Source organism: Bacillus rossius, chromosome 14 (assembly GCF_032445375.1).
Source record: "Bacillus rossius redtenbacheri isolate Brsri chromosome 14, Brsri_v3, whole genome shotgun sequence".
Lineage (NCBI taxonomy): Eukaryota > Metazoa > Arthropoda > Insecta > Phasmatodea > Bacillidae > Bacillus > Bacillus rossius.
Genome location: NC_086341.1, coordinates 18,647,514 through 18,674,659, shown reverse-complemented (window position 1 = coordinate 18,674,659; position 27,146 = coordinate 18,647,514). Strand labels below are relative to the sequence as shown.

General features: G+C 36.7%; 1 protein-coding gene across 2 annotated transcripts in view; it reads left to right on the top strand.

Moving 5' to 3' along the window:
* The first annotated feature begins 3,141 nt into the window (after positions 1-3,141).
* The window catches only part of LOC134538695 (26S proteasome regulatory subunit 10B), a 33,804-nt gene continuing 9,799 nt past the window's right edge, over positions 3,142-27,146 (top strand). The window contains exons 1-8 of one of the 2 annotated variants that reach the window (XM_063380126.1): positions 3,142-3,257; positions 6,984-7,063; positions 7,893-7,932; positions 9,558-9,793; positions 10,608-10,757; positions 14,751-14,874; positions 20,316-20,416; positions 21,091-21,253. In XM_063380126.1, the coding sequence (XP_063236196.1) occupies positions 3,167-3,257; positions 6,984-7,063; positions 7,893-7,932; positions 9,558-9,793; positions 10,608-10,757; positions 14,751-14,874; positions 20,316-20,416; positions 21,091-21,253 (985 nt within the window). In that variant the 5' untranslated portion in view covers positions 3,142-3,166. The remainder of the gene's footprint in view (positions 3,258-6,983; positions 7,064-7,892; positions 7,933-9,557; positions 9,794-10,607; positions 10,758-14,750; positions 14,875-20,315; positions 20,417-21,090; positions 21,254-27,146) is intronic. The other variant, XM_063380128.1, reaches the window with a different exon arrangement.

Here is a 27,146-nt window from a genome sequence, read left to right as displayed (position 1 = left end):
CAAAAAGCCTAATCCAAGATCCAAGTACAGAGATCGTATACGGTTGGAAAGGGCTTTCCAAAAGCAATCGAATGATACCAATAAAACACCATATGACCGAGTGAAGCAGTGCCAGGAAAGTAAAAGAATGAATGCGGCCGAGTGGATCAATGATGGTGCCAGTACATCTGCAGCTGGGGGGGGTTGAAATTATGCAAGTGGATGATGAAATAGCTTTTATATCGACGCTGGACTGTGTAGGCATCGATTGTGTACGATCGTATAGAAAACATTACCTGTTACGTACACGTATTCACGTACAACACACGGCCGTGTCCATGACACACCCCATTTGACGCGTATCCTGGCGATGGGCCAGTGTCTGGAAAGAGCTTGAGGTTGGGGTGAAAACCCCCGGGGTGCGACCGCCTCAGTCGTCCCTGTCGAACAGCGCCTGTAGCCGGGCAGCCAGCCGAATGGAGATGGGCTGGGGCCTCGGGTTTCGAGGCAGGTCGTCCGCTGGGCGTGGTGGCAGTGGCCGGTGCAGGGGAAGGGCAGGAATCTCAACAGGGAGCAGGATACTGATGCGGGTTTTGATGTGGGAGAGGAGCACATACTGATGAGGGGAGAGGGGGAAATGTGTTTGTGAACTCGGCAGGGAATAGGGAACAGGTGAAAATTGGTAGGAGTGGCTGGGGATGTACACTGGGCTCTGTTCGACGGCACCGGTGAAGTAGCCCTGTTGGTGGGCTGACCGCTGCTCCTCCTCGCGGCACGGAGGTTGACGTTGCCGGAGGTGCCTGCGCCCTGCACACTTACTAGGCATAGAGAGGAAAAGGGGGGCCCTAGTGACGCCCCCGTAAGCCCCAAGGGAGCATCGCAAACAGCGAGCAACTGCCGGGAATTATCTGGTATAGTGTATCGCCATCCGACATATCCAACACGGGTATAAAAAAATCAGGGCTTAAATTAAACAGCGAAAGAAAGGAATTTGCTTGAGAAAGCACTACTTTTGCGGCAAGTACGACAAAACATTATTTATTAATCTGAATATCTGAAATCAAACTATTACAAGCATTAAAAGAATATAAGCATTCGCCGGTACATATTAACTAAATCGGGCCCGATGCTATAAACTATATATATATATATATATATATATATTCATACCCAGCACATGATAAGGAAATATAAAAATACCCTAAACTTAACATCAGTTACAATAGACACCTTATAGTGATTTAAAATCTCTGATAATCCAACTTCAAGCTAGTTAACACCTTCCTGGTTACGCGACGTGCTCAAGTGTTCGGGGGCGCGGGTACCCTTAAAACGTTCAACGCGAGTCTCTACCATTTGAATTTCATCATAAGTTTCAATTATTTACTTCACGTGTCCATATCATAAAGTTGTTAAATGTAGCTGGGGAAAAACAGACCTCCGACGTAAAATAACACTCTCAGGCTTGACGTAATTATTTCTGCCACCAATCTCTTGCAGCATAACCCCGTTGCACAAGGGGAATCACAAGGGAAGTCACTCACGTATCGGCTCGTCGTCTCCGTTGGATTAGCGAATCCTCGCTAAACCCCACTGGTCCTCAGGCCAGTCGGTGCTGACGGCTATACTAGCCGGAAGGAGCCTCGTTCCGCCGCGATAGTACTGCGACTCTCTTCTTGACGAGCTTTACAGTTACTCTTGCACACAGATACCAACGAGTTATTTTGCTGCCTAAGCCGGCCCCACACTCGCAAAAGTCATTTTTTTTGCGAGGCCGCTTGCGCGGACCACCTCACACACCGGCCCGTCGTCCAGAACAGCTGATCGCCTGCCTCCCCTCCCCTCCTTCAAAAAAAGGGAGGGGAAAAAGTCTGTCTCCCTCGCGCGCATGCGCGCTGTGCTCGTGATTTGTTTCATTTTACCGCGATCACCACTTGTCCAACTTTGCTATGTCGCATTAATTATTAAAATAGTTTTATACAAATGCAAATATATAACTACATTATAAATATAACTAATAAACACAATTATTTAATGATATTCTCACTAACTGTTACCAGTTGCTCTCGGGCGACACTAGCGCTGAAAAACGTTACCAATATTTCAAAAATACCGCCGTACAGATAACACCAATACTCAAATAAACTATACTAAAGGAAAACTATAATATAAACTTCCTTTTAAATTTCCTTGTAAAACGGTACCCCGAGAAAAGGGGTACACTAGAGCGCAATCCCGGGGACCGCTCCAGGAAGGATAGGAGACCTAGAGCGTAATCCCGAGGGCCGCTCCAGAGGAAGAGGGAGGCTAGAGCGTAATCCCGATAGGTAGGCTCTCAATGGAAGAACAGCAACAGAATAGCTGAAAGAATTGTCTAAAGACTAAGACTGAATTTTTCTGCATTAGGAACCGAAAATCAGCGAATTCCGTGGGAGCTACAAAATCTTATAGACAGGAACGTTTTCACCAGTGTCGGACTTGTAGTAACTGCTCAGCTTAGTCGTCATAATATGGTCTCGACAGATGCGGCAGGAATCAACGGGTCCGAACAGACTCCCTGAATCTGACACGAGATGACTCTAATTTTTTAATGCTAATAAAGATCTAGCTATGGCATGGTAGGTACGAATCTTCTTGACGATCATTCAGGGCTCTGAGGATTTGGAGACCCTCACATACATGAACGATGTCTTATCTCCTTCAATCGCGGAACTCTTCCTTCTATTTCGTTCTAAAATCAACTTCCATTGTTCAGTTTTCTGTGGAAACCAAGGAACAATGCTGCTAAGAGAACTGATTGAAGACTGAATTTATGACAACTGGGAGTAATGAAACCATCTCATAAACTATGCTATGTGCATGAAAATTAGGGAACAGAATATTTAACCAAAGAAATATGTAATTGAGACTCAAACAAAAATGAAAATATAACCCAATTAATGACTATAGCTGCAATGAGGTGTACTTTTATTAGGTGGCTCTACTTCTTAACATACCTATCGCATCACATCAAAACGTAAAGTAATTTAAAAATAATAGTTATTATAATTAAATATGAAAATAACAACAGTAAAAATGCTCTGTTGACACTACAATCAACTGATTGCAATATATCGAACGCAGGAGAGGTAAGAAGTCAAATCAGATCTCTAATCGAACAAACGCTTTGTTTTCATTGGTAAGAAAAATGGCTACTGATACGGTTAGAGAGAAATCGCTTCATGATTACCGAAAAAAACTCCTTGAGCACAAGGAGGTGGAGAGCCGCCTTAAAGAAAGTATGTAGACTGATTTTAATATGAATTTATGATACTTTAGGGAAGTAATGTACAATCATTTGTTGCATTTACGTAGTTTAAAAAACTGTTGATTCATTGTCCTGGTTGGTGTTACAATAACAATTGTACTGAATAGAACGTGTAGTATCGTATTCATGTTTCGAGTTGAGTTCAGATTTATTTTAAAGTCATTTCGAAAACTGTTTTGAACGTATGCGGAAAAATTTATTGAATTTGGACGTGCCTTAACCTGTAACTGGCGTAAAAGCCATGGTACAATGGGACGGTGTAGATCGATGTTATAGTGCTGCCCGCGCCAACGTGCTAAATTAAATGTTGTGCTGTATTGGTTCTTGAACGATACGTGTGTTAGATGTGAGCTTAAATAAATTGCAGAAAAATTAAGAAAACTTAAAACCTAAATTCAAGTAAGGCGCCACTTAATGCCATCTTTTTTAATGTCCTTGCACATTTCATTCGGTAGTATCCAATCCTTAATAATAATAAAAATTCTTTAAAGAGACATAAAAGGTAATGGTTTATGAGGTAGCACATCTGCAAAATCAAAGGTGAATGTTAAATATAAGGTAAATATATTACGTCACGGCTTTTCCACAAAGTAATAATAAAATTAAGAAACTACCACTTTGCAGCATCCTTTTTTTTAATTATTAGAAGCTGCGGCTTTTTTATAATGGAAAGGGAAAAAAAATCAGAAAAAATGAATTTCACACTTTACACATGTCGCTAAATGGTAAATATGTAGTTGGGCGGTATTTGCGGAAAAAAATGTTAAAAATCCAAAAATACTTTTATTCTATGCTCTTAACTTCCTCTTTTCATTAAAAGCGGCAGAGGTAAGAAATTGCAAATACTTTAGGAGATATCGAATTTTTAAATTTCATCATATGTAGTTGAGCGGTATTTGCGAAAAAAAATGTTAAAAATCCAAAAATACCTTTAGTAGATGCTCTTCAACTTCCTCTTTTCATTAAAAGCGGCAGAGATAAGAAATTCCGAATACTTTAGGAGATATCGAATTTTTAAATTTCATCACAATTATACCAGTGCATTCGTGTGGCATTCCGCATTGTTTCTTGTTTACTAGTATCTATTTTTTTATTGGATAATGATGTCACGTGATTGATCGTGATAGGCCAGAATTCAAATCAACCAATACGTGATTATTTAGTTCATTTATTGTTTTAAAACTGTGTTTAATTACCGCCTCCAACTTAGGCGAGTTTTTAACATTTCTAATTTTAAAGTTTTATTTTTTATTGTTGCGCAAGTAATAAGTAACAAAAAATTTTTACGTGAGTTTTTACTGTTCATCCTTTGTCCTGGTTTGTTAGGTTAGGTCAGTTACATTATAAATATTTTAGAACTAAAGAACCATTGAAATAATTTCATATTATTTTTAATGTACGCTTAGTTTCAAAGTATTTATAATGGATCTGACCGGACCTAATCGACCATTTTCATTAATTAGGCATTCACAAACACACGGCAAAATAAAAAAATGGCGACGGTCGAATGATAAACACAGGTCTTGTATGCAAAATAAGAACGGCGATATCTCCTAAAGTATTTGGAATTTCTTATCTCCGCCGCTTTTAATGAAAAGAGGAAGTTGAAGAGCATCTAGTAAAGGTATTTTTGGACTTTTAACAATTTTTTTTTCGCAAATACCGCTCAACTACATATGATGAAATTTCAAAATTTGATATCTCCTAAAGTATTTGGAATTTCTTACCTCCGCCGCTTTTAATGAAAAGAGAAGTTGAAGAGCGTCTAATAAAGGTATTTTCGGATTTTTAACAATTTTTTTCGCAAATACCGCTCAACTACATATTTACCCCCTAAATTTACTCCCAAGGGATGGTTTCGTAATTCCTACTAGTATGTGAAAAATTTAAAATTTTATATCTTACATAACAACACCTGTGCTTTTATGCTGCCGCCGCCATTCATTATTTATCCGCAATGAATAGGAACATGTTTTCCATACCTATACTAAGAGATATTCCAGAATTAACCCAGCAAAGAAGGTTTCTTAATTTCTACTGGTTTGTGGAAAAAATAACAGTTTAAAGCTTACATTATCATATGTACGTATTCACACAATCGTAGACATTCATTGTTTATGTTTACCGTGGGTGTTATAGTAAGTTTATTTTGGAGAATTTTTGTCAATGTACTTAGGTGGTGTTCTAATAATGAAAATATTTTAAATACCTAACGACTGTATTGCAGGAATTTTTAATGCTTGTATTTCATGTTTGTTGTTTTATTAGAATAAGTATTTATATTGTATTATGAAATGTTTGTTTTGTTACATTGCATTTAAAGTACGTACTATTTTGAGTGACGTAACATTCGAGTCTAATGGGAGACTAATATTTGAATTGAATTGTTAACGTTGTTCATTTTCTGTGAGGAATACGTGCTGTGCACTGAAGAAGCTGACATTAAATTTTGCAGTTATTCCAGGGAATTCTTTGATTACAGCTTTCGTATATTCTGTGTTCATTATGGCTGGTGTTTCATGTATCCAAGTTCATCCCTGGATTCTGAAGGCTTAATCCTGTTGACATGATTATTTTGGTTTGATCCTGTGGTACATGAGGAAAATTGCCTTTTCTGGATGTCTTGGTCACAAGAGGAGAGGATAACCACATCAGCCACAGTGTATACCCACACAGACAGTTCAACGGAGATAGAGCCATTTGCGAAGAAGACAATATTGGGGAAGAAATGAAACATCTAACGAGATTTATTTAAGCAAATGGTTATTCAAAATCAGAAATTAGGAAAGCCATGAAGCCACCTCAACAGCAAAAGAAAGAGTAGGCTATCTTCCTAATAAAGCGTTCATTCCTTACGTCAAAGGAATTTCAGACCAAGTGGCAAGAATTCTTAGAAAGCGTGAATTTCATACAATTCTCAAACCTATAAATAAGATTGAGGGGTCTGACATCTGTGAAAGACAAAACTCCAGACGAATAATTACAATGGTTAAAGAACATATCAGCGACTATAAAAATGAAAATCTACAATCAGCTATAGCAGAACATTCCTTGGAGCATTGATTTTGATCAATTCCACACCATACCCAACGTTCCACAATACAAGAAAAGATATATTCAAGAATCAATAGAAATATTAAAACACCCAGCAAACATTAATAGAGAAGATGGCTACACATTAAGCAGAATATGGTATTCACTCTTAAGAAAATGTCAAAACTTAGCTCTTCATCTAACAAAAGACAGGTCACTTCAGGTTGGCCAAACAGCTTAGCCAATCAGAAAGTGAGGCCACTGATGTGACAGCACCCCCAGCCAATCACAGAAGCCCGGCTCTGATTGGCCAAACCAACATGCAAACCTAACGAAAAGGCAGGAGAATTTGTAATAACCTCAGTAGGTAACCCTACCCTGATGACGGCAACTACGTCATCGACTGAAAAGTCGGTGATACATTCGCCTTGGACGCGGCTACAACCCAGGAGCCAAGCAGCTTAAAAAAAAAACCTGGTCCAAACCAAACAAACCAAGTTTTTTAGTTTTTTTTAAACCTGTTTTTTTTTTTCTAACCCTATTCGAGATATATGAGAGAGTGATGCATGTTAAATTGTTATTTCGTTTATGAATTTTGCATTGTGTGTATGTCTAGCATTGTAAGTTATTTGTTTTAAGAGCGTTGTATTTTTTTCCATTCAAGTGCGAGAGCAGCTGAAAGAACTGACGAAGCAGTATGACAAGTCTGAGAATGATCTGAAGGCTCTGCAGAGTGTTGGACAGGTGAGAATTGATTTGTTACTCTTTTGTGATGTCTTGTGAGCTACACTAACCAAGAAAATTTGTTAACATGTTAAACACAAAAAAAAATTGTGTGTTTCTCCGTATAATGGATTTAATGTTGTACATATTTTCACTTCACCAGTATAGTGCACAAATTAATACAATTGTGGCGCATATCACATTTTCTGTTAGTTAAATTTTTTAAAGTACTTTTGTAGTTTTCAAGTTAACTCTGGAAACAAAATTTGCGCTAAGAACTAAACAAATTTGACACATAGTACACACATTAATTAAGGACCAAGGACCACTGGTTATGTGAGAGGGCAAATAAGTCCTTACTGAAGTGCCTCCGAGACATTTGCCAGAAGTACATTATGCTGGGAGCGCAACGACTTGGCTCTGATTCAATCCCTTACAATTGTGTACGAAACTTGTCTCCGTCTAGAGATTTATCTTCAGGGACAGCAGTTTTCTGCGGAAAATTCTTTGGTATGCAGCACAGCCTAGTGATGTAACACACAGCTGATGCACTGACGCGTCATTTCCAAGTACTGAAAAAGATCAGCTTACAATTATGGGATTCTCACACAATTACAACACGCCAAAATTATTGCCTTGAGAAAGTTCTTTTTTCCCAAGAGTTTTACATAAATTCAATATTACCTATAAAAAAATATTGATTAGTTTAGTGCAAACTCTCATTTAAATAAATTTAAATGTAAAGTGTCTATGGATCATGTATGTAAATGCATGAGTAATATTTATCTTTTAACAATATTAAAATGTTATGCTCCATACTATATTTTTTTTTTTTTTTTCCCCCTCTCAGATTGTTGGAGAAGTTTTGAAGCAGCTGACAGAAGAAAAGTGTGAGTAGATTGCTTGTGAAAGTATTTACTTTAAGGATGTGTCATTATGTAGGCACTGGAATTTTTTTTTTTCATGTCTATAACCTTTGGCTTAGAGAGTAGGTGATAGTTTTTTATTTACACAATTCATTAATACAGATAAAATACTTATATATTTACAGTTTCAAAATATTTCTTTATAAAAGACTGGAATTAGGAAAATAGGTAACTGAAAATCCATCAATTGGGGATGAAGCCTAGACTTTAAAAGACATGCTGCCCACTTAGTTCACGCATGTCAGAGTAAAAGAGTTGTTAGTAGTTGCCAACTTGTTCTATTTTTTTTACAATTTAATTCTATTGTACTGTTAGTACTATTTTACTAATTATACGTATATGTGTGTGTGCATGTGCACATTTTTGTGGTCTTTTTTTCCCGTAATAATTGTCTAGCTTTTTACATATTTTCATTCTTGTTTTAAGTGTTTGAACACCTAATCATTGTTGAATAGCAAATAAACATACAGGTATGTATTTGAGTTTACGTTGGTAGCTGCACCTATGAAGCATCTACCATTAGGGTAGCCTAAGGTTCACATTAATGTGGTGTCACTGCTCAGTAGTATTGATACCCCTCGTAAACACTTGATATAATGATGCAACCTCAAAATCATTGTAACTGTTTGGAATCTGAAATATTATGAGAGCTTAAACTCAGGTTCTTTTCAATAGCTGACTGGACTCTAATCCTTACATGAAATTTTTTGGTTAAGTTAGTACATCTATGTACCTTCTTTGAAAGATTCTTGCAATAGGACATACACCATTCCTGTTTTTACCGTATGTCAATGAGAAATCACAACAGTGATTTTTCTATGACATACCAGCAATGGGGTACATCTATAAAAATGTGTAAATTGGACAGATTTTAATGTTTTGAGGTTGGCATCTGTGCATAAAAATGTTAGTTGTACAGCAAAGTATTTTTGGGAAAATTTTCAACAAAACTGCAAAATTTCAGAACTAGATATATTTTCACATAAACTTACATTTTATCTTTCTTCGCCACCTAATGGCTCACATAACATTTGAGAATTAAGTAGGAACCATGCTACCTTATACGTAGAGACCTGCAAAATTTGCGGATTCATTGACCTCTAGGATATAGACTCCACAGTCCTATAAATACTCGCGGAAATGACACCTGTTCATTGGCTACTGACGCGTGAGACGTCTCAACTAGGCTGTCCGTAATTCGGCACTTTCTTGGTTTAGTGTTTCCCATTGGCTCACAGTTCCCCGGATAAAATGTGGGGCCAATCGCAGAAGCGGTACGAAGGTATGGTTGTTTTGATGCTAGCCTATCGCGAAATGAATCCGCGAATTTTGCACGTCTCTACTCATACGATACCTACTGGTGGAAACAAAAAATTTTTTGTTTAAAAAGAATATACCAATTAACAGAAAATAAATTATTGTATTATTTATATAAACATATCTTAAAATTTTTTTAAAATCATGCTTTTATTGGAAAGTAGCAATACGTGGTTGCAGTTTTCCAGAAAATTTTCCGAATGAAAAAATTTTCTTTTTGTGAATGTTCCTGCCAACTGCGTGTGTGATGCTTGCCCGTTGCTCGGCCGCAGTCATCGTGAAGGCGACCAACGGCCCCCGCTACGTGGTGGGGTGCCGGCGGCAGCTGGACAAGGCCAAGCTGAAGTCCGGGACGCGGGTGGCGCTCGACATGACCACGCTCACCATCATGCGGTACCTGCCGCGCGAGGTCGACCCCTTGGTGTACAACATGTCGCACGAGGACCCGGGCGACGTCACCTACTCTGCCATCGGGGGCCTGAGCGAGCAGATCCGGGAGCTGCGCGAGGTGCGTGCCAGCCGCGCTGTTGGCGGGCGGTGAAGGAAACCTCTGTTAATTATGGATGTTGGAATTGATTATTTAATTAATTATTTGGGCCTCAAAGTTTCGTCATCATCTGGGTCATTACTAGAGCGACAATTTTATTCCAGATTATTTATGCTCAAGTTTAGACGCGGCTCTAGATTTTGCATTGCTGCTTACTGATTGGCCTGGGAAAAGGAGGGGGGGGATTTATGAAATTATAGCCTCCAGAGACAGCCCCTCCTTTCCCTTCCTCAGAAAATTGTAAAAAAAAAAACTCCTTGAAACAACTTTTTGGAGCCAACCTATGTCAGTTTTTTGTAAATTCCTACAGAAACTTACTAACATAAATTTTTACCGATGGTTATCTCATACATAATTTGGTCCAAACTATTATTGTAATACCCGGATCATGATTAGTGTGGTGCGTACTAGTAATAGAAATTGCAATGTCAGACACGTTTTACAGTTTTTTTCTCTCTATTTTTCGCATTGATAAAAGGACTAAAACTATTAACATACGCTGCTTTACTCCCACAGCCATTTTTCTTAGCAGCTTAGCACTGTCATAAGAGTTTTAAAAATTTTAAGAAATAAAAAAATAATTGATGGTTTTGATATACCTAAATAATTTTGACTATGTTAATCAACTTATGTATTTGAAAAAACGCTGCTTCTTTTCCGGTAGGTATGACTGCTGTCATTTCTGTTGGATACGGCGAAACTTGATTTCGTGAAGTGCGATGTGGAGGCTGCCGGTGGAACTCGGGACGTGAATGGGGCGTGGCCTTGCCGGCAGGTGATCGAGCTGCCGCTGTTGAACCCGGAGCTGTTCCAGCGGGTGGGCATCACGCCGCCCAAGGGCTGCCTGCTGTACGGGCCGCCGGGCACGGGCAAGACCCTGCTGGCCCGGGCCGTGGCCAGCCAGCTGGACGCCAACTTCCTCAAGGTGCACTGCGCGGTCGTCGCGCGTTTCATGCTAACATCAAATTTGAATAAGTAGGGGAACGAAACTTGTTTCATGGAAGGTACTTTTAATTAAAAAGCAGAGGTTACGAAGGTCCACCTAATAATTATAATTACCGTATTGGTCCGAAAATAGGCCGACCCCTTCTACAGCATACTCAAAATCAGGGAAAAATAAATTTTAACTAACTAAAATGATTATCAGCAGCATATTACCACAGTAATTATAATTAACTGGCATTTCCAAAAAAAAATTACTATTTTGTTCAACTTTAAAATGGGAAAACCAAAACTGTGACCTGAACGTGATCTGTAACCAATGTAGTGTATCCACTGCCATAACCGTCGTTGTAGTATAGATACATGCTAACCACGAACGAGTGCGGGGCCATCAAATGTGTTGCAGTCTGCGAGCTCTCACTATCAGTATTTGACTACGTGCCCACATTCTATACGGGGAATCAACGCAGCCATGCTTGAATGATGCCAACATTTTTATATATGTGCCACACAGCAATGACAAACAGATAAATGTTATAACATTTGAAAAAATGAAAAGAAACACTACTCATCGGACAACTTTCTATTGCTGTTAATGAAGTAAGTTTGCAGTAATATCCTAACAAATAATGAATTTCAGTTTAAAATACATCGTTTTAAAAGGGTCTTTTATTGCATAATCGTCGCACGCGCATGATAGTCGCACCCATATTTTAGGCTGTCAAAATTGGGATAAAAAAACTTCTCGCTTAAACTCGCATGATGTTTTTGGTCCCGCTAGTAGGTGCCAAGCGCTTTGTGTAGGTATCTTTTCCGTATAAAACAATGTATTTTAAAGTAGAAATCTAAAATTTAATTCAGTGATTACCACTTATTTATTTAATTAACGGAAATATGAAGTTGTCTGACGTGTAAATTTTCTTTTAAAGACGTTTTTAAACGTTATTGCCTTTATCCGATTGTCTGCGTTGCCACGGCGTACCGCTTATAAAAATGTAGCCAGCGCATCATTCATGTTTGGTTATGTTGCTTCCCGTATAGAGTGTGTGCACGTAGTCGAATATCGATATCTCGCCGATTGGATACAACGCACGCTCTCTGTCAGGTGCCGAGTTAACTACATTTGATAGCTCGCATTCTTTCGTGGCCAGTGTGTACTATGACGTTAGTTCACGTCAGATTCAAGTGGCTTGCGTTCGCGTTAGAGTATTGGTTTTTCTATTTAAAGTTGAAGAAAGGTTTTTTTTTAATCAATTATTAATATAAATTGTTTGGCGTGCTCATGTATACTCCACCTTTTTTTTTTAAATAAACGTACTTTCCGTGATATTTAACCATTTTTTTCTCGCAGTAAATGAAATACTTGCAAGGCATACACTCGTCAATGTATTAACATTTAGGTACCGAGTAATGAAAAAATATTAATTTTGATGTATGAAACGTACCTATAACAGATATGATATAGTTTTTTGCATATTCCCACAACTTTTAGTAAATTGACTTATGCCCTTTCATAAGTAAGCGATTCTTTTGTGTTGTTGTTTTGTACATGTCTTTGTATTTGTATTGTGCCTGCTCCTTGAGTCTCGTACTTTTGGTAGGTATTTTACAAATTAATTAAATAAATTACCAATGAATCATCCTCAATCACCTACAATGATGAACTTTAAGAAATAAAAATATTTAACTGCTTTATCAGTAATTTTGTAATTTTTATTAGTGATTGTTGTTCACATTAACAAAAAAATATAAAAGTCTTAAATATTTCAGGAATTGAAGGAAAAGCTTGAACTAGTAATTGGTAGTTAGTTTGATAATGCTGATTACAGTTTTACTGGAAAATGGTTGGTAATCAGTAGGGCCACGATTATATGGTGAATCGCGAAATCGCGAAATTTTCCGGGAATTTGTATGGAAAATATGAAAAAAGCAATTTTTCAATACAAGTCTCTTATATTTTAATGTGAAAAGCTTGATAGTCAAGACTTGCCCGGGTCCTGGTTGATAATCTGGAAGAATTTCCTGCCTTGCATTTCTACGTGCTTCCTCTAATCAGCTTTAGGGCGCCGTCTGGTCAGCGTGTGTGTTAGTGAAGCGGGATGATAAGAGCGACGCTCAATGGTAGTTCTAGCGCGGTAAAACCTTTAAGTGCAAGGCTCTGAACTGGCGTGCAGTAATCTCGTTCCCTTCAGATCAGTAGCGTAGCCAGGATTTGTGTATGGGGGGTGTTATGAAGCATGGCGCGCGTGCAACCCCCGGAAAAATTTGGATTTTAAGGTGTAAAATAGTGCTATTTTAGCAGTTTTCGGTACTTAAATTTAAATATTGTAATGGTAAAAATTTTATTAATTTTTAATATGAAATTTGTTTGAGTGATGAATAAGAAATTTAATTAAATATTTGGTGCTAAGGGGGGGGTTTGAACCCCTAAAACCCCCCCCTGGCTACGCCCCTGCTTCAGATAACTGTGAAATTTGAGCGGTGACCGTAACATTATATGGCAGAAAAATAAAGATAAATGTGTAATGCATTTCCCTCTGATACTTTCAAGAAATTTGTAACGGGTTTTTTACACATAAAACTTCGAAAACATGCCTTTTAGCCATTTTAACTCCTCTTGATCCGATATCAAAAGTACCAGTTGGGCATTAACAAATTCTTAAATGCTTTACGTAAACAGACTTCAGTCGGATATCTAGTGTAGTTTGGAAATCGCGTAGGTTTTTCGTGGCTGTGCGCGGCACACGACTGTAGTTGCCATGCGTCACGCGCCGAGAATGTTTTCCGGCAGGAAGGGTGAGTATAGTTCATTTGAGGTAAAAATGAATAGTTTTACAGCCCTGCTAAATTTTTCCATTAAAGAAATTTAGAAGTTTCAGTGATTTTCCAGCAGAAATAATATTGTGTAACTAACAAACAAATTGTATCAAAACAATTAACGGTAAATGGCTGTCGCGGGGGCCCTTAAAAATTTTTCATTTTACAAGAAATGGACTATACAAACCTGGCTTCCATCGCACACAGTTTGGAGAAGGGGAAGAAGGATGTTGACAGTTTCACATGGCAAAGGACGTTGAGGGGGAAGGGGGAGAGAGACAGGATGGTTTGTATGCCTGGGAGGGATGAACCTTGAAGTCTGGGCAAGGGAAGGAGAGGTAAGCAGTATGATGTCATGCATCCGCCGCCTGCTGCCAGCCTGTCTAGACGGATTCCCGCGCTCCCACTTACGTTGCACAAGCTACTGCTGCCGTATTTTTAAGCAGAATGTCCGATTTTTTGTTCTCTTCTTATACGAACATAGTACCATTATTATAAACCCACACAAAATATATGCTGCGTGTTAAATAATAGCGTTTTATAAGCTTTTATTGTCAGTTTTACCATTTTTTCCCCAATTATTTTTCTTTGGTACCAAAATATATGGTATGGTACTTTTTAAGAGAAAATGTTTAACCAGAACATTAAAATGATGATTATATGTGATTCTAAACAACACAATACGGCCCAACTGCTATTTTTTATGTCACAATCGTGAAATATATTGTGTAAGTACCATGAATAGCTTAAAAAAAACCCATATATTTTGTAAAAGATGAAATAATGACGAAATGTGTGTTTTTAAATGACGAATTCAGGTTCATAATAAAACCATATAATCTTGGCTCTAGTAATCAGTGGTAATCATAGCCGCCATTCAATATCACGAAAGTCTCCAGAAAGTTGCAAATTGTACAAAATGTTACGGTTGTGAATTCAACTACTATTTTTTACGTAGTTCTTGTTGGTTAAGTTACTGAACTATTTGGCTCTTGATTGAATCTTGTTAGTTATCTTAAGATAACGATTGGTGTAGTTGGTGATGTTAAGTTTTAATAAGATTGCAGTTTGTAGGCTTTTTTGCACATATAGAGGAAAAAATTTGTATGGATGGATGTTATTTCCTTAATTAAATAAAATAACTTAATGCTGCTTGCAGGTCGTTTCGAGTGCCATAGTAGACAAGTACATCGGTGAAAGCGCCCGACTCATACGAGAGATGTTCAACTACGCACGGGACCACCAGCCCTGCATAATATTTATGGATGAAATAGATGCCATTGGTTAGTGCTCTTACATTTTATTTATAAATTCCTCTTGAATATTTGTGTTAGTAGAAGCCATCTAGTAGTTAAATATTTTTTTTTGTCTGTCAGTACTTAAACAGCAGTCAAGTTTAGGTGTTGTAAAATGATTAATACGTGGAGACAGTTTTTAATGTTTTTATATTTTAGCCAAATTTGTTTTTAAAATAGATTTTGGGTTTATTGTTTTCATTTTTTTATGATCTCTGTTTATTTTTAAGATAGCATCATTTTCAATGATACTGACTTCACCAAAAATTGGTATTTTGAATAATACATAACACACTTTTACATTATAATAATTTGTAATAAGTAGAGTCAAGATTTTGTGGTGTTATTTTAAGACAAATTTCGGTGTGAAGAAATAAAGATTTCGGTGTTATATGGTTTTACTTTTTTGCCCAAAATACCCACGGCAAAATTTTCTTGCTTTTCTGTACAACATGAAAAATTATTAAAACAAATATTAATAAACACTAAAACTCATGATCTAATTACAATTAAGTTCATTTGCAAATTCATAGATAATTAAATTCATTTGAAAATTCATAAAGTCAAACTTTTAAATAACTACTAAAAATTTCACGACTTAATTTCAATCATACACTACAAAATTACACAATTAAGCACTTCCAAAGTTACTATTAAGACAGTTTTATTGAAATGATATCATAGTTAAATTTTCCGCATTTTCTGGAGTGAGACGTTGACTTCTGTCATAAACTACCAGTGAGTACCTGGAAAATGAACGTTCTGCATCAACATTTGATGTTGGGAACCAGATTGCCCTTAAACTGGCTTGAGCAAATTCACTGTAGTCCCCTTTAAGGGAGCAAAGTACCTTTGCAACATCAATTTGGCTTGTTTCTGGCAATGAAAGTTCATCCTCAATTATTTTTTTGAAAGCAACATAGCCATGTATGAATGTATCAATGGGAAGATGGGAAACAGAAGGCAAGTTATGCAGAGACTTCTGTAGGTTTGCATCTTCTATGCTAACTCTACTCACATTTCTTGGGTTGAACAGCAAATTAATTCCATTAAAGACTCTTAGACAAGGATGTCGTTTAACAGATGAGTTTTGCCTCAAACGCTTATGTTTCTCACTCGCGACATATTTCACAAGCGTATCGCGTCTCTCGTAGTCTAGCATGCAATTACAGAATTTGCACATTAAAATTTTATCACTGAAATAAAATCCTTCGCTGGAAAATTCTTTCGATCGGTCACTGGCAGAAACCTTCGTTTTAGGCATTATCAAAAAATTTTAATCACATAGGAAGAATTTAACCTCTTAATATGCAAAAACTTGCAGTGCTGGAAAGATCAAAACAATGGAGAATAGATGCGAATACAAACGCATACCGAATACCAACATACGCACGTGAAAATTAATACCGACATAAACATGTACTATTTATTATTTAAAATCGTTACGTTAAGCAGGGTTAATTTTATTTTCTTACTCTACGTACTTTATTTTAAATAAACAGTAAAAGCAATACGCTTTAGTGTGTGATATTTTAATGATTAAAAACGTAATCTTAGAAAAACATATTTTGGACGTTTGTTATTTTTGTATTTACAGAAAGTGAACGGCGGCCATTCTATCATAGTTATCAACATCTTAAATTATTATGGTACACAAGATTACCGTTTAAAGAAAATATTACGTTAATTCCGAGACTTCATTTTAAAATCTATAATGAATCACCGTTGCATATAATATATGTATATGGCTGCTAGTTACTGTCAGAAATATTTGATTGTGCTGAAGATAGTGAATTGTCCTTACAGAATGGCAAAAAACGTAAATAATCAGGATAGACGAAATTTCGTGACATATCGCGGATTTCGCTCAATTTCGTTTTATTACGTGATTTCAGGCGGTTTTCGGTGTTATTTCGTTTTATCGCGCATTACCATATAATTGTGCCTCTAGTAATAAACATGTCTAACTACTGGGAACAATACAAATAAATCAGATTGCTATGTAAAAATTAGTTATAATAACAGTTTAATGTAATAATAAAAAGTATGGATGGGGCGACCAAATCCAATATTCGCCGAATCCGCCGAATCCTAGGGATTTGAAGCTTTAGCAGGTCTGATATAGGATTCGTCAAAGGATTCGGTTTTTTACTATTTACGGAAAAAATAATAGAGTAAAACTCGCTTACAAGCCCCGCATGGTAGGTTTTTCCGTATAAAGCGTTTAAATTGCCCGAGGTCTCATCATTTACGCCGTTAAATGTGTGATATAAAGTCCGTTAAAAATTTTTTCTAAAACTTCCTGTCTCAAATAATGGCGCACGTAAATATGAAGAAAAAACAAATGAGCAACAACATACAAAGAAATATGGATGATGTACCATAACTACAGTACAAACCCAATACAGTCAAACCTCTATCTATCGAACTCGCATGTATCGATTGTCCGTGTTTATCGTATACTTTCTACGGTCCCGCCAAAATTGCCATACAACTAAGGTTAAAAAAGTCCGCTTGTACCGATGTTCGAATTATCATAATAAAAAGTATGGATGGGGCGACCAAATCCAATATTCGCCGAATCCGCCGAATCCTAGGGATTTGAAGCTTTAGCAGGTCTGATATAGGATTCGTCAAAGGATTCGGTTTTTTACTATTTACGGAAAAAATAATAGAGTAAAACTCGCTTACAAGCCCCGCATGGTAGGTTTTTCCGTATAAAGCGTTTAAATTGCCCGAGGTCTCATCATTTACGCCGTTAAATGTGTGATATAAAGTCCGTTAAAAATTTTTCTAAAACTTCCTGTCTCAAATAATGGCGCACGTAAATATGAAGAAAAAACAAATGAGCAACAACATACAAAGAAATATGGATGATGTACCATAACTACAGTACAAACCCAATACAGTCAAACCTCTATCTATCGAACTCGCATGTATCGATTGTCCGTGTTTATCGTATACTTTCTACGGTCCCGCCAAAATTGCCATACAACTAAGGTTAAAAAAGTCCGCTTGTACCGATGTTCGAATTATCGTTTTGTCCGCATTGATCGTACAAAATATGTGGTCCCGTCACTATAAATTATAATAAATGATCGTTTAACCATAAATATTTTGCAGAAATAACCATTTCTTAGACAGAAACCGTCATAAAAACAGTAACGATTGTATAAGTAAAAATCACTTAAAATCTGCAGCCGAGTAATGGAGCACGTAAACATGAAGAAAAGACAAATGAACAACAAACTACGAAGAAATATGGATGATGTACCATAACTACAGTACAAACCCAATTGTTATCTTACGATAATTACCATAAAAAGAACAACAGATTCTTTGTTGATACCATAATACTACAGAAGCACGATAGCTACCACATTTGCACTATAGTTACCGTAACAACCGAAATGTATATTTACCGTGATGGTAATGTACGTATTTATTTAAGACATATTAAAATTAAAGAACATTACTGAAAAAAAAGCATGTTAAATATTTATATGTACGGTTAGCACATGTTGCGAAGAAATAATGCGATCTGAAAGAATGCAGTACTACTACGAAAAGTGAAAAGGGTACTCGTGGATTTTTAGGTTATGGCAGTCTCTCACGTTTTTTCAGTAATATCGGCCGAAAATTAACAAGCGTATCGGAAGTAGGCAGAAATGCCGATTCAACTAAATATTGGCAAAATCGGCTTCTTCAGTACACATCTATATTTGATGGCATGAGTAAACATTTCAGACTTCAGGATATTGAAAAAGACTTTAATTTCCATGTAGGTTTATTGTGTGTATGTTTTTTTTGCAAGTGTAAATTGAATTAAGTATAATGCTTTTATTTTTATTACTTTCAATTGATTAAACTTTAATGACCAGTTACAGATATTTATGACACTTAATTTTGAGGTTAAGCAATTTTACTAAAGCATTCCAGCCACGCAGGTTGCCAGCGAGAGATGTTTCTCTTCTGCTGGAAACACTATCTCATCTCCAATCGTAGAGCTAATTTAACTCCTGAACGTGCAGAACGAATTATTGTTCTGCATGATAGATTAAAGAAAAGAATTTAATACTCTGTGACAATCTCTCTCAGAATTATTGTGAGGAAAAGTGGAAATGTTGAAACAATGTGAATGTACTTTTCAAACAACATGATTTTTGTGCTAAGTTTGTTGAAGCTCAGCAAGGACTCCAGAAAAATTGACAAGGATGAAATTTTTCCAAAGATATGTTACATTTACACAAACATAGGCCTATACTTGGTTATGTTAGTTGGATGATATCAGTTACTAATGAACCAATGGAAACAGGTAAGATTCAATGGAAAAAAAAAGTTATTTTTTTTTCTAGCAGTGCAAAATGTAAACACACTCTGTAAACAGTTACCCAAAATTAATAAGCCCACTTCATTTTAATACTTTATTCAAACATTATACTAAGTTTAAGATAAAAATAATTTCCCAAAAGTGTAACTGTACCACAAAAGCTCGAGCTCGGCTCAAAGTAAAATTCTTAGGCTCGCAGACCTCTAGTTATTTATAGAAAAAATCCTAACCTCTAATCTGTACTAAAACTGAAATTTCTCAAGAAAAAATTTTTGTCTTTATATACACTTATACCAGAAATGTACCAAACTACATGTAATAAAGTCAAGGGACTTTTAGTGCAAGCAGAATACATCTCACTTACATTATATATGTGGATATCATCTGTCAAAAGATTCGGGTTTGGGTTCGAGATTCGGCAAATCCAGTCTAGGATTTGAATTAGGATTCGGATTCGAGGAAATCAGGATTCGCCCCATCCCTAATAAAAAGCAAATTTTTTTCCAAAATATTTTGTACCTACATTTTGATAAATAATTTACATTCATGAAATTTAATATATTAAAACATTATGTTTTTGTAATTTCATTTCAGTTTTGATTAAATATGCTGATAAATTTCATGATTTGTTGTTGCATTTCCGTGCTTTGGTGTATTAACTTTCATTTCTTCCACTTATCGAGTTTAGGGAGTGAGCAGGGAAACCAGGTTTTGTACTGTGCCAAAACCCTGGCATAAACGGAATAATCCTTATGTATTTATGTATTGTAATACATATTAACATGTTTAATACCCGGTACACATTGTGCATTGGAGCATTAATGTGGTACCTCAGACAGTATTTGTAAAATGCAGGAAAGTTAATAAACTGGGATTGTTAAAACTGTATTATGCTGTATTTTTGGTGTCAAAATATAAATGTTAGTGAAACATTTTTTTTAGTTTAATTTGTGGAGCATGAAATTATGGTGTTCAGAGTAATCTTATGCACACACAGAGTTAACATGTGCCTCGCCCCTTGTCACTTACTTCTCTATTTTGTTTTCTATAATATTGATCAGTGTTTTAAACACGTTGGTTGTTGTGTGTTTCTGTACAGGCGGGCGGCGGTTTTCGGAGGGAACATCGGCGGATCGTGAGATCCAACGCACACTCATGGAACTCTTGAACCAGATGGATGGATTCGACTCACTGGGACAGGTATTGGGCTACTATTTTTCGTTGAGATTGGGGTAGTAGTTAAACGTTGACATCGTTCATCCTGGATTTGGTATGTAAATGTAATTTCATTATTTTATCTTGGTTATTGAATTATTTAATTTTATTATAACTTTCAGTGTTTGATGTATAAAAATTAAATGGGTAATTTATATTTTATCCTTTTGGTGTTCTCTATATATTGATTAGCTAGTTTGTTTTCTACTGGCAAAGCCTCTGCAGTACGTGCTGTAAAATAAATGGGCTGGTCGTTTCTTCAATGCCACGATTCCATCGATTCTGACTGGAATCAGAATTTTTTTCACAAGTATCGGGGTGTTCAATTACATGTGTTATATGCCAGAGAGCATTAGGCATATGTACATTTTTCGAACGTGGTATTCTCCAGGGTGGCAACCTAGCTGGGAATCCAAGAAAACCGTGAATTAGCAGTGTATTTTTTTTGGCCACTGTAAAACCCAAAAGAAACCCTGGAATTTTTTAATGCCACCTGTGCCAGTGGAAATGATGTCGGTGCCTTTCGATGGTGGCGCTGGCATGCGACAGTCGCATGAAATGTTACTTTGCACTTCTGGTACAGCGTGCTGTGTGTAGTTTCTACGTGCAGATATGATTACTTCGCAAGTGTGACGCATTGTGTCTTGCGTTGTTTCTAGGTGAAGATGATAATGGCCACGAACCGACCGGACACGCTGGACCCGGCCCTGTTGCGCCCGGGTCGTCTGGACCGCAAGATAGAGATCCCCCTCCCTAATGAGCAGGCGCGGCTAGAGATCCTCAAGATCCACGCCGGTCCCATCGCCAAGCACGGGGAGATAGGTTAGTCAGTTCATTCATCCCTATTTCAATTTTCCATGTTTTCCTGAGGAACCCTAATGCACAGTCTCAAATATTATGGTTTTATAACAAAGCAGATTTCATCATTATAAATAGCGGGTTTTGTCTTTATCATCATTAAAAATTAAACACATTTAACGATATGTACATATCAAGCTTCAAAAAATTGTGGCAAAACAGTTAAAAATGTAGGCTTGGTGGTTCCCCGATTTTTTGGTTCCAGTTTCAGTTCCTTAAAAATACCCAACCCGGAACGGTTTTGGTAATTTTTTGGTTTTGGCTACGTGTATTTTTTGTATGTTTCTATAACTTCTTACTTCGTAGTCTGTAACTTAACGTTAACGAAAGATTTAACCTTGCGGGAAAAGTGAACTAACACATTCTCTCAGTGTCACCTACTTCTTGTGATGTAATAACACATGAAAAATGTTGTGTCATAGAGTATACTTTATGTCATGAATTTGGGGAGAGAACCGATTGACACCATCTCAGTTTTAACGATTTTTAGGCCATAATTTTGCTGGGTTAATTTTTGTTATTGAGAAAGCAAAATTTTTGAAAATATGATTCCTGAAGTACAGGATGAGCATAAATGAACTGTACATTTTCATAAAATCATACAAACTAAACGGTGCAGCATATTTACTTGAAACTTTTTTCTGTCAATAGATAATCTCTGAAAGTTTTTTAATATATATATATATACACACACACACACACACACACACACACAAGTTATAGTGACTCAATATGCGCTCCTCGAGTTAGGCTGCAAACATCGAGGCAGTATACAAACTCGTCCCACACTTTGTGTAATGTGTCGGTGGTGATCGACTCAACTGCCACTGGGGCATCAACGCAACCAATCATGAATGATGTCAACTAGCGCTGGCTACATTTTTATACGTGTTACACTGCAATGATAAATAGATAAATGTTTGAAAAGTCTTTAAAAGAAAATTTACACATCGTATAACTTTGTTAATTAAATAATTAAGCAGTAATATCCTAACAGAAATGGATTCCAGATTTAAAATACAGTGTTTTATAAGAGAAAGGAAGTTATGGGCAATATCTTTCATTGGGAAAAAAAATAACACATCTTATGGAGAAAATGGCGGGACCAAAACATTTAACCGTATTAGACGGGAAAACGAATTGTGCGGTGGTTTGATCTGAAACTAGTTTTACAATAATTTTAATTATTGTATTTTCTCATTATAACTGTACGCACTGCCTGACAGCAATTTGAAAACCGATTGCTGTTGCACAATGATCTTTGGCATGGCCATGTTTACTACCTAAACAAAGCGCTCAGAATTTAACAACAGGACAAATAACATCATAGCAGGGCAATAATTACCGTATTTACTTGCATATAGGTCGCCATCGCATATAGGTCGCCATCGCATATAGGTCGCACCCATAATTTGAGGTCTTGAATTTGGTATTTAAGATTCCCCCCATATAGGTCGCACCGGTAATTTAATGACGCGAACGGCCGGCGCGTCGTGCACAAAAGAGTTAACGGGTACTGTAAAACTCCGCTACTACAAGAGCTGATAATGGCGTGATAAATTGTTGTAACAACAAGTACTCGTAATAACTGAATATATATAAAATTGAATTTAAGTTATATTCCTGACTTCTTAAAATGTCTTAATTGTAGACTATACTATAACTCGAAAACAGTGCTTTGTATTGAAAAAATGCACAGAATAAAAGTTGTAGTAAATTTAATTACAAATAAAAAAGGCCTGTTATGATTTTTTATATCTACAGCGGTTTTCGTTATGGGTTTCGATAAATACTCACGCTAAGTGAATTCACAACACGCGAGTTCGTCTATGCTAGCCGCTGGTTGCTATTTTCGTTCAAAACGTGGCAAAGGAACTTGTGTGGATCGGGTAGAAAACATTCGGCTATAAACGAAAGATATAAGAACAATGCTATCCTGAAATGCTGTGACATGTTTTTGGAGTAGATAATCACAGCGACAGACTGACAGGATGCGCTCCCGCCCTTGCTGTCAGCGATGTTTATTTTGACAGCTCAAGCAATTATCTTTTCCACGACCCTTCACAGCGTAAAAATAATAAGAAAAAACACGTTCGAATGCAGATGGAAAAGTAACTATGCAGTAAAATAAATATATTTACGGCCCTGCTAAATCGCAAAAGCTACCACAGTGGCTTTTCGTGCGGGCGGGTAAGATAACATGACAGCTGAGACGGCTTTTCGTGCGATAGTGGATGCGCCGAGCTTGGCTAGACACTGCCGCGTGGCGTGGACGGTCTAGAGGGGTGGTATCTATTTTTAGCCGTCTTTTGTATGCCTGCCTGCTTACAGTACAGCTCTCGCCAAGATAAACGTGAACACATAGCGCCCAACAAAGTGTAACAGACTTGTTTTTCAGCCGATTTTACTCAAATTTTCGACTTTCTCTGCTCAAATTTTTCACGGTTTCTCAAAAAACGGTCGTATAAATGGAATGGACGCATCAGAGGGGGGTCGCATCGGCGGGATTCTACTGTATTGCAAAATAAAATTCCTCAAAAATTAAAAAAAAAATTTTTCACATATAGGTTGCACTTCATTTTTTTTCCATCAAATCTGGTAAAATTATTGCAGCGACTTATATGCGAGTAAATACGGTATGCTAGTGTGATGTTCATGCGATAAAACATAAGTTTTTTGAAGTTTATTGTAATACATCTGTTTTCTTGCCAGAAAGACTGATAAAGACAGGAAAATTATGTTGGGTGGTCCAGGTAAAACACTGGCAAAATTGCTGAAGTAATAAAAGAGTGTTAACCCTGAATGTGTCATGGTTTTTTCCTGGATTGATTATGGAGGACCATGTTAAACTAAAATAAGGATTGATGGACTGAGATTAAAACGAAACACTGGATGTGTGACCAGTTTTTTACTGTTTGCAACATTTTGCTTAGTTTTTCAAAAATTACTGCATCTATAATTTTTTTTCAGTGCCTTATTAAAATCAAATTTAGAATGGAATATTAGATTATCCACAAATGTATAATATTATTGAAATCAAATTTTAACATACAGTACAGTGTTTCTCCTTCACACTTCACAGGACTACAGTCAAGTCTCATTAATACGAACCCGTTTAATATGACGTTCCTGTTTATATGAAGCAATTTTCTGGTCCCGGCAAACGGGATAGGCTTTTAAATGGTCTAAACTTTGTTTTGTACGAAATACAGTTAATATGTAATTCGAAGTTGGTTTTCGTCCCATACAGAAGTATTTGTTCATATAATTATAATGGTTAATACAAATTTTAATGCCCAAAACGTTTGCGAAACGTAGCAAATTTATCGCCCTTTGACATTGTAAGAAATGAAAATTAACACATCGAAAAATCAGAGATGAATACAGCGTCAGCAGCAATACTCGCGCTTGAACTGAAGTAAAGAAATATTTACATCACGGGTGCGCCTCTAGCGTCGATTTGTATAAACATGCAACGGATAATGTTTGGTTCTGCGCGTCAATACACTTCCGATATTTTAAATTTTGACGCCTCTGGTGGCGAAATGTGGAACTAGGGAATGCAATCTACCTCTACGTATATTGTTTTTCGTTGGATTTTATATATTTTTTTTTATGGTATAACCGAAATACGTACGTCTATGACATTGTCGCTGCCACTGTTTATAATTGTTTATAAAATGTGTGTCCCGTTAAAAATTTTTCTGAAAGTTCCTGTCTCAAACAGTAAAGCGCACGTGAATATTCAGAAAAGACAACTGAACAACATCTTACGAAGAAATATGGATGATGTACCATAACTACAGTACAAACCCAATAGTTATTTTAAGATAATTACCATAAAAAGAACTAAGATTCTTTGTAGATACCATAATTACTACAGAAGCATGATATCTACCACATTTGCACTATAGTTACCGTAACGACCAGATGTATATTTACCGTGATGCTAATGTTTTATTTATGACATTAAATTAAAGAACATCATTGAAAAAGAAAAAAAGGATGTTAAATTTTGATATGTGCGGTTGGCACATGTTGCTAAGAAATAATGCTATCTGAAAGAATGCAGTATACTCCGAAAAGTGAAAATGGTACTTGTGCATTTTTAGGTCTTGTCAGTCTCTTTCGTTTTCAGTAATATCGGCCGAAAATTAATAACAAGCGTATCGGAAGTCGGCAGAAATGCCGATTCAGATAAATATTGGCAAAATCGGCTTCTTCAGTACAGCTCTACATTTGAGTTAATGTTAGTGGAAAAGCTTAAAATCATAAATGAAGTGGACAGCGGCAAGAAAACAAAAACTGAAATTGCGAAAGAATTTTGTGAAATAATCTGATTTAACATACCTTATTTAAAGTAACAAAATCGTTAACATATATGTATGTTAATATGTTCTCAAATTTTTTAAAAAAATCCCTTATTGTAATATTAATGCGAGTTCTTTTTTCCCGCTACGTACCTGTAATTTTTCTCGAAGGCATAAAATATGCTTAATACAAATCTCGTTATTACAAAGTGCAAATTTTTTGGTCCCCTCAGGTTTGTATTAATGAGACTTGACTGTACAATAATTTTTTGTTAGGTGAAGTTACTAGTGTTGGGCCGATTTGTGCCCCTTGTGTAGTTAAAGAAACTTTATCTATGGTTTTGTAAATACTGGAAGCTGTATCAAGTGGGCGAAACAGTAACAACTGTACACTCAGAGGACACAAGGGAGCAACCAAAAATATTAGTTCTCACAAAGGGAACTAGGAAGGAGGATCGTTAGAGAGGGTGAAAAATTGTAAAAACGATATAGCCGCGAACTAATACGATATGTTAATTACTTGCGATTAAATGCGAAAATCCCCTATTCCTGCGAATTGACACTAAAAACGTCTCGTAAACACTTTGCCGGGCAAAACTAACATAAAAAATACATTTTACAATAATTTTTCATGGAAAATTTGACATTTTAAATGTTAATTTTTCACGTACATGTAATCAAACCCTAATATTTACTCTAGAAACAAACCACGCCACCATGTTGCCAAAGAATTGCTGCCAACACTTTTTTCGGCATTGTCAATAACTTTACAAACAATACGAGAGAAATAAAATATGGCCACGGTATATTCTCTCTATGAAATTATCGAAGTTACTGCGAACGAGTAGTGTCGTTGAATCTCGTAGGCAACGGTACTACGTCGTTCGATATATCGATTGACGATTCTCAATGTATTTCCATAGCGCCATTTGCTACAGTACACATACGGTGCAGCTTATCTATGCGGTGCACTAAATCTTTGCTTTGTTTTTACCGTTGGTTTTTACGCTGTTTGTCAACAAAGTGTAGTTTGTGCGGATTTTTGATCAAATGCTTACATTTTACCATACAGTAATTGGTTTTACGTCTTTATGATAATATGGGGCGGACCAAGTCCGTTTCCGTACATTCGCGTGCATCGGAATATAAGGGCCGTCATTTTTATGTTATCGATACAAATATTTTGATGTGCAAGCCGTGCAACCTTCGCATCAACTGGGAGAAAAAGGATACGTCGGAAAAACATATTAAAACATCGGGTCACATTGACAGGCTCAAGCAATTTTCTGAGCAAGATGACAGGAAACGACAGGCAACATTAACAACCACACTGCATAACCAAAAAAAAGAAGCAAAAATTGAGAAAGAGGAAGTTATTGAAGAGACTGAAATTGTTTCTCAAGGCTAATATCCCTCTTAGAAAAAACGATGATCCAGCTGTAAGGGAATACATCAACAAGTACATTCCTGGTTCTGGGGACATACCCCAAGCATCTACACTGAGAAAAAAATTATGTCCCTGTGGTTGGTGAAGCGCTTATAAAATT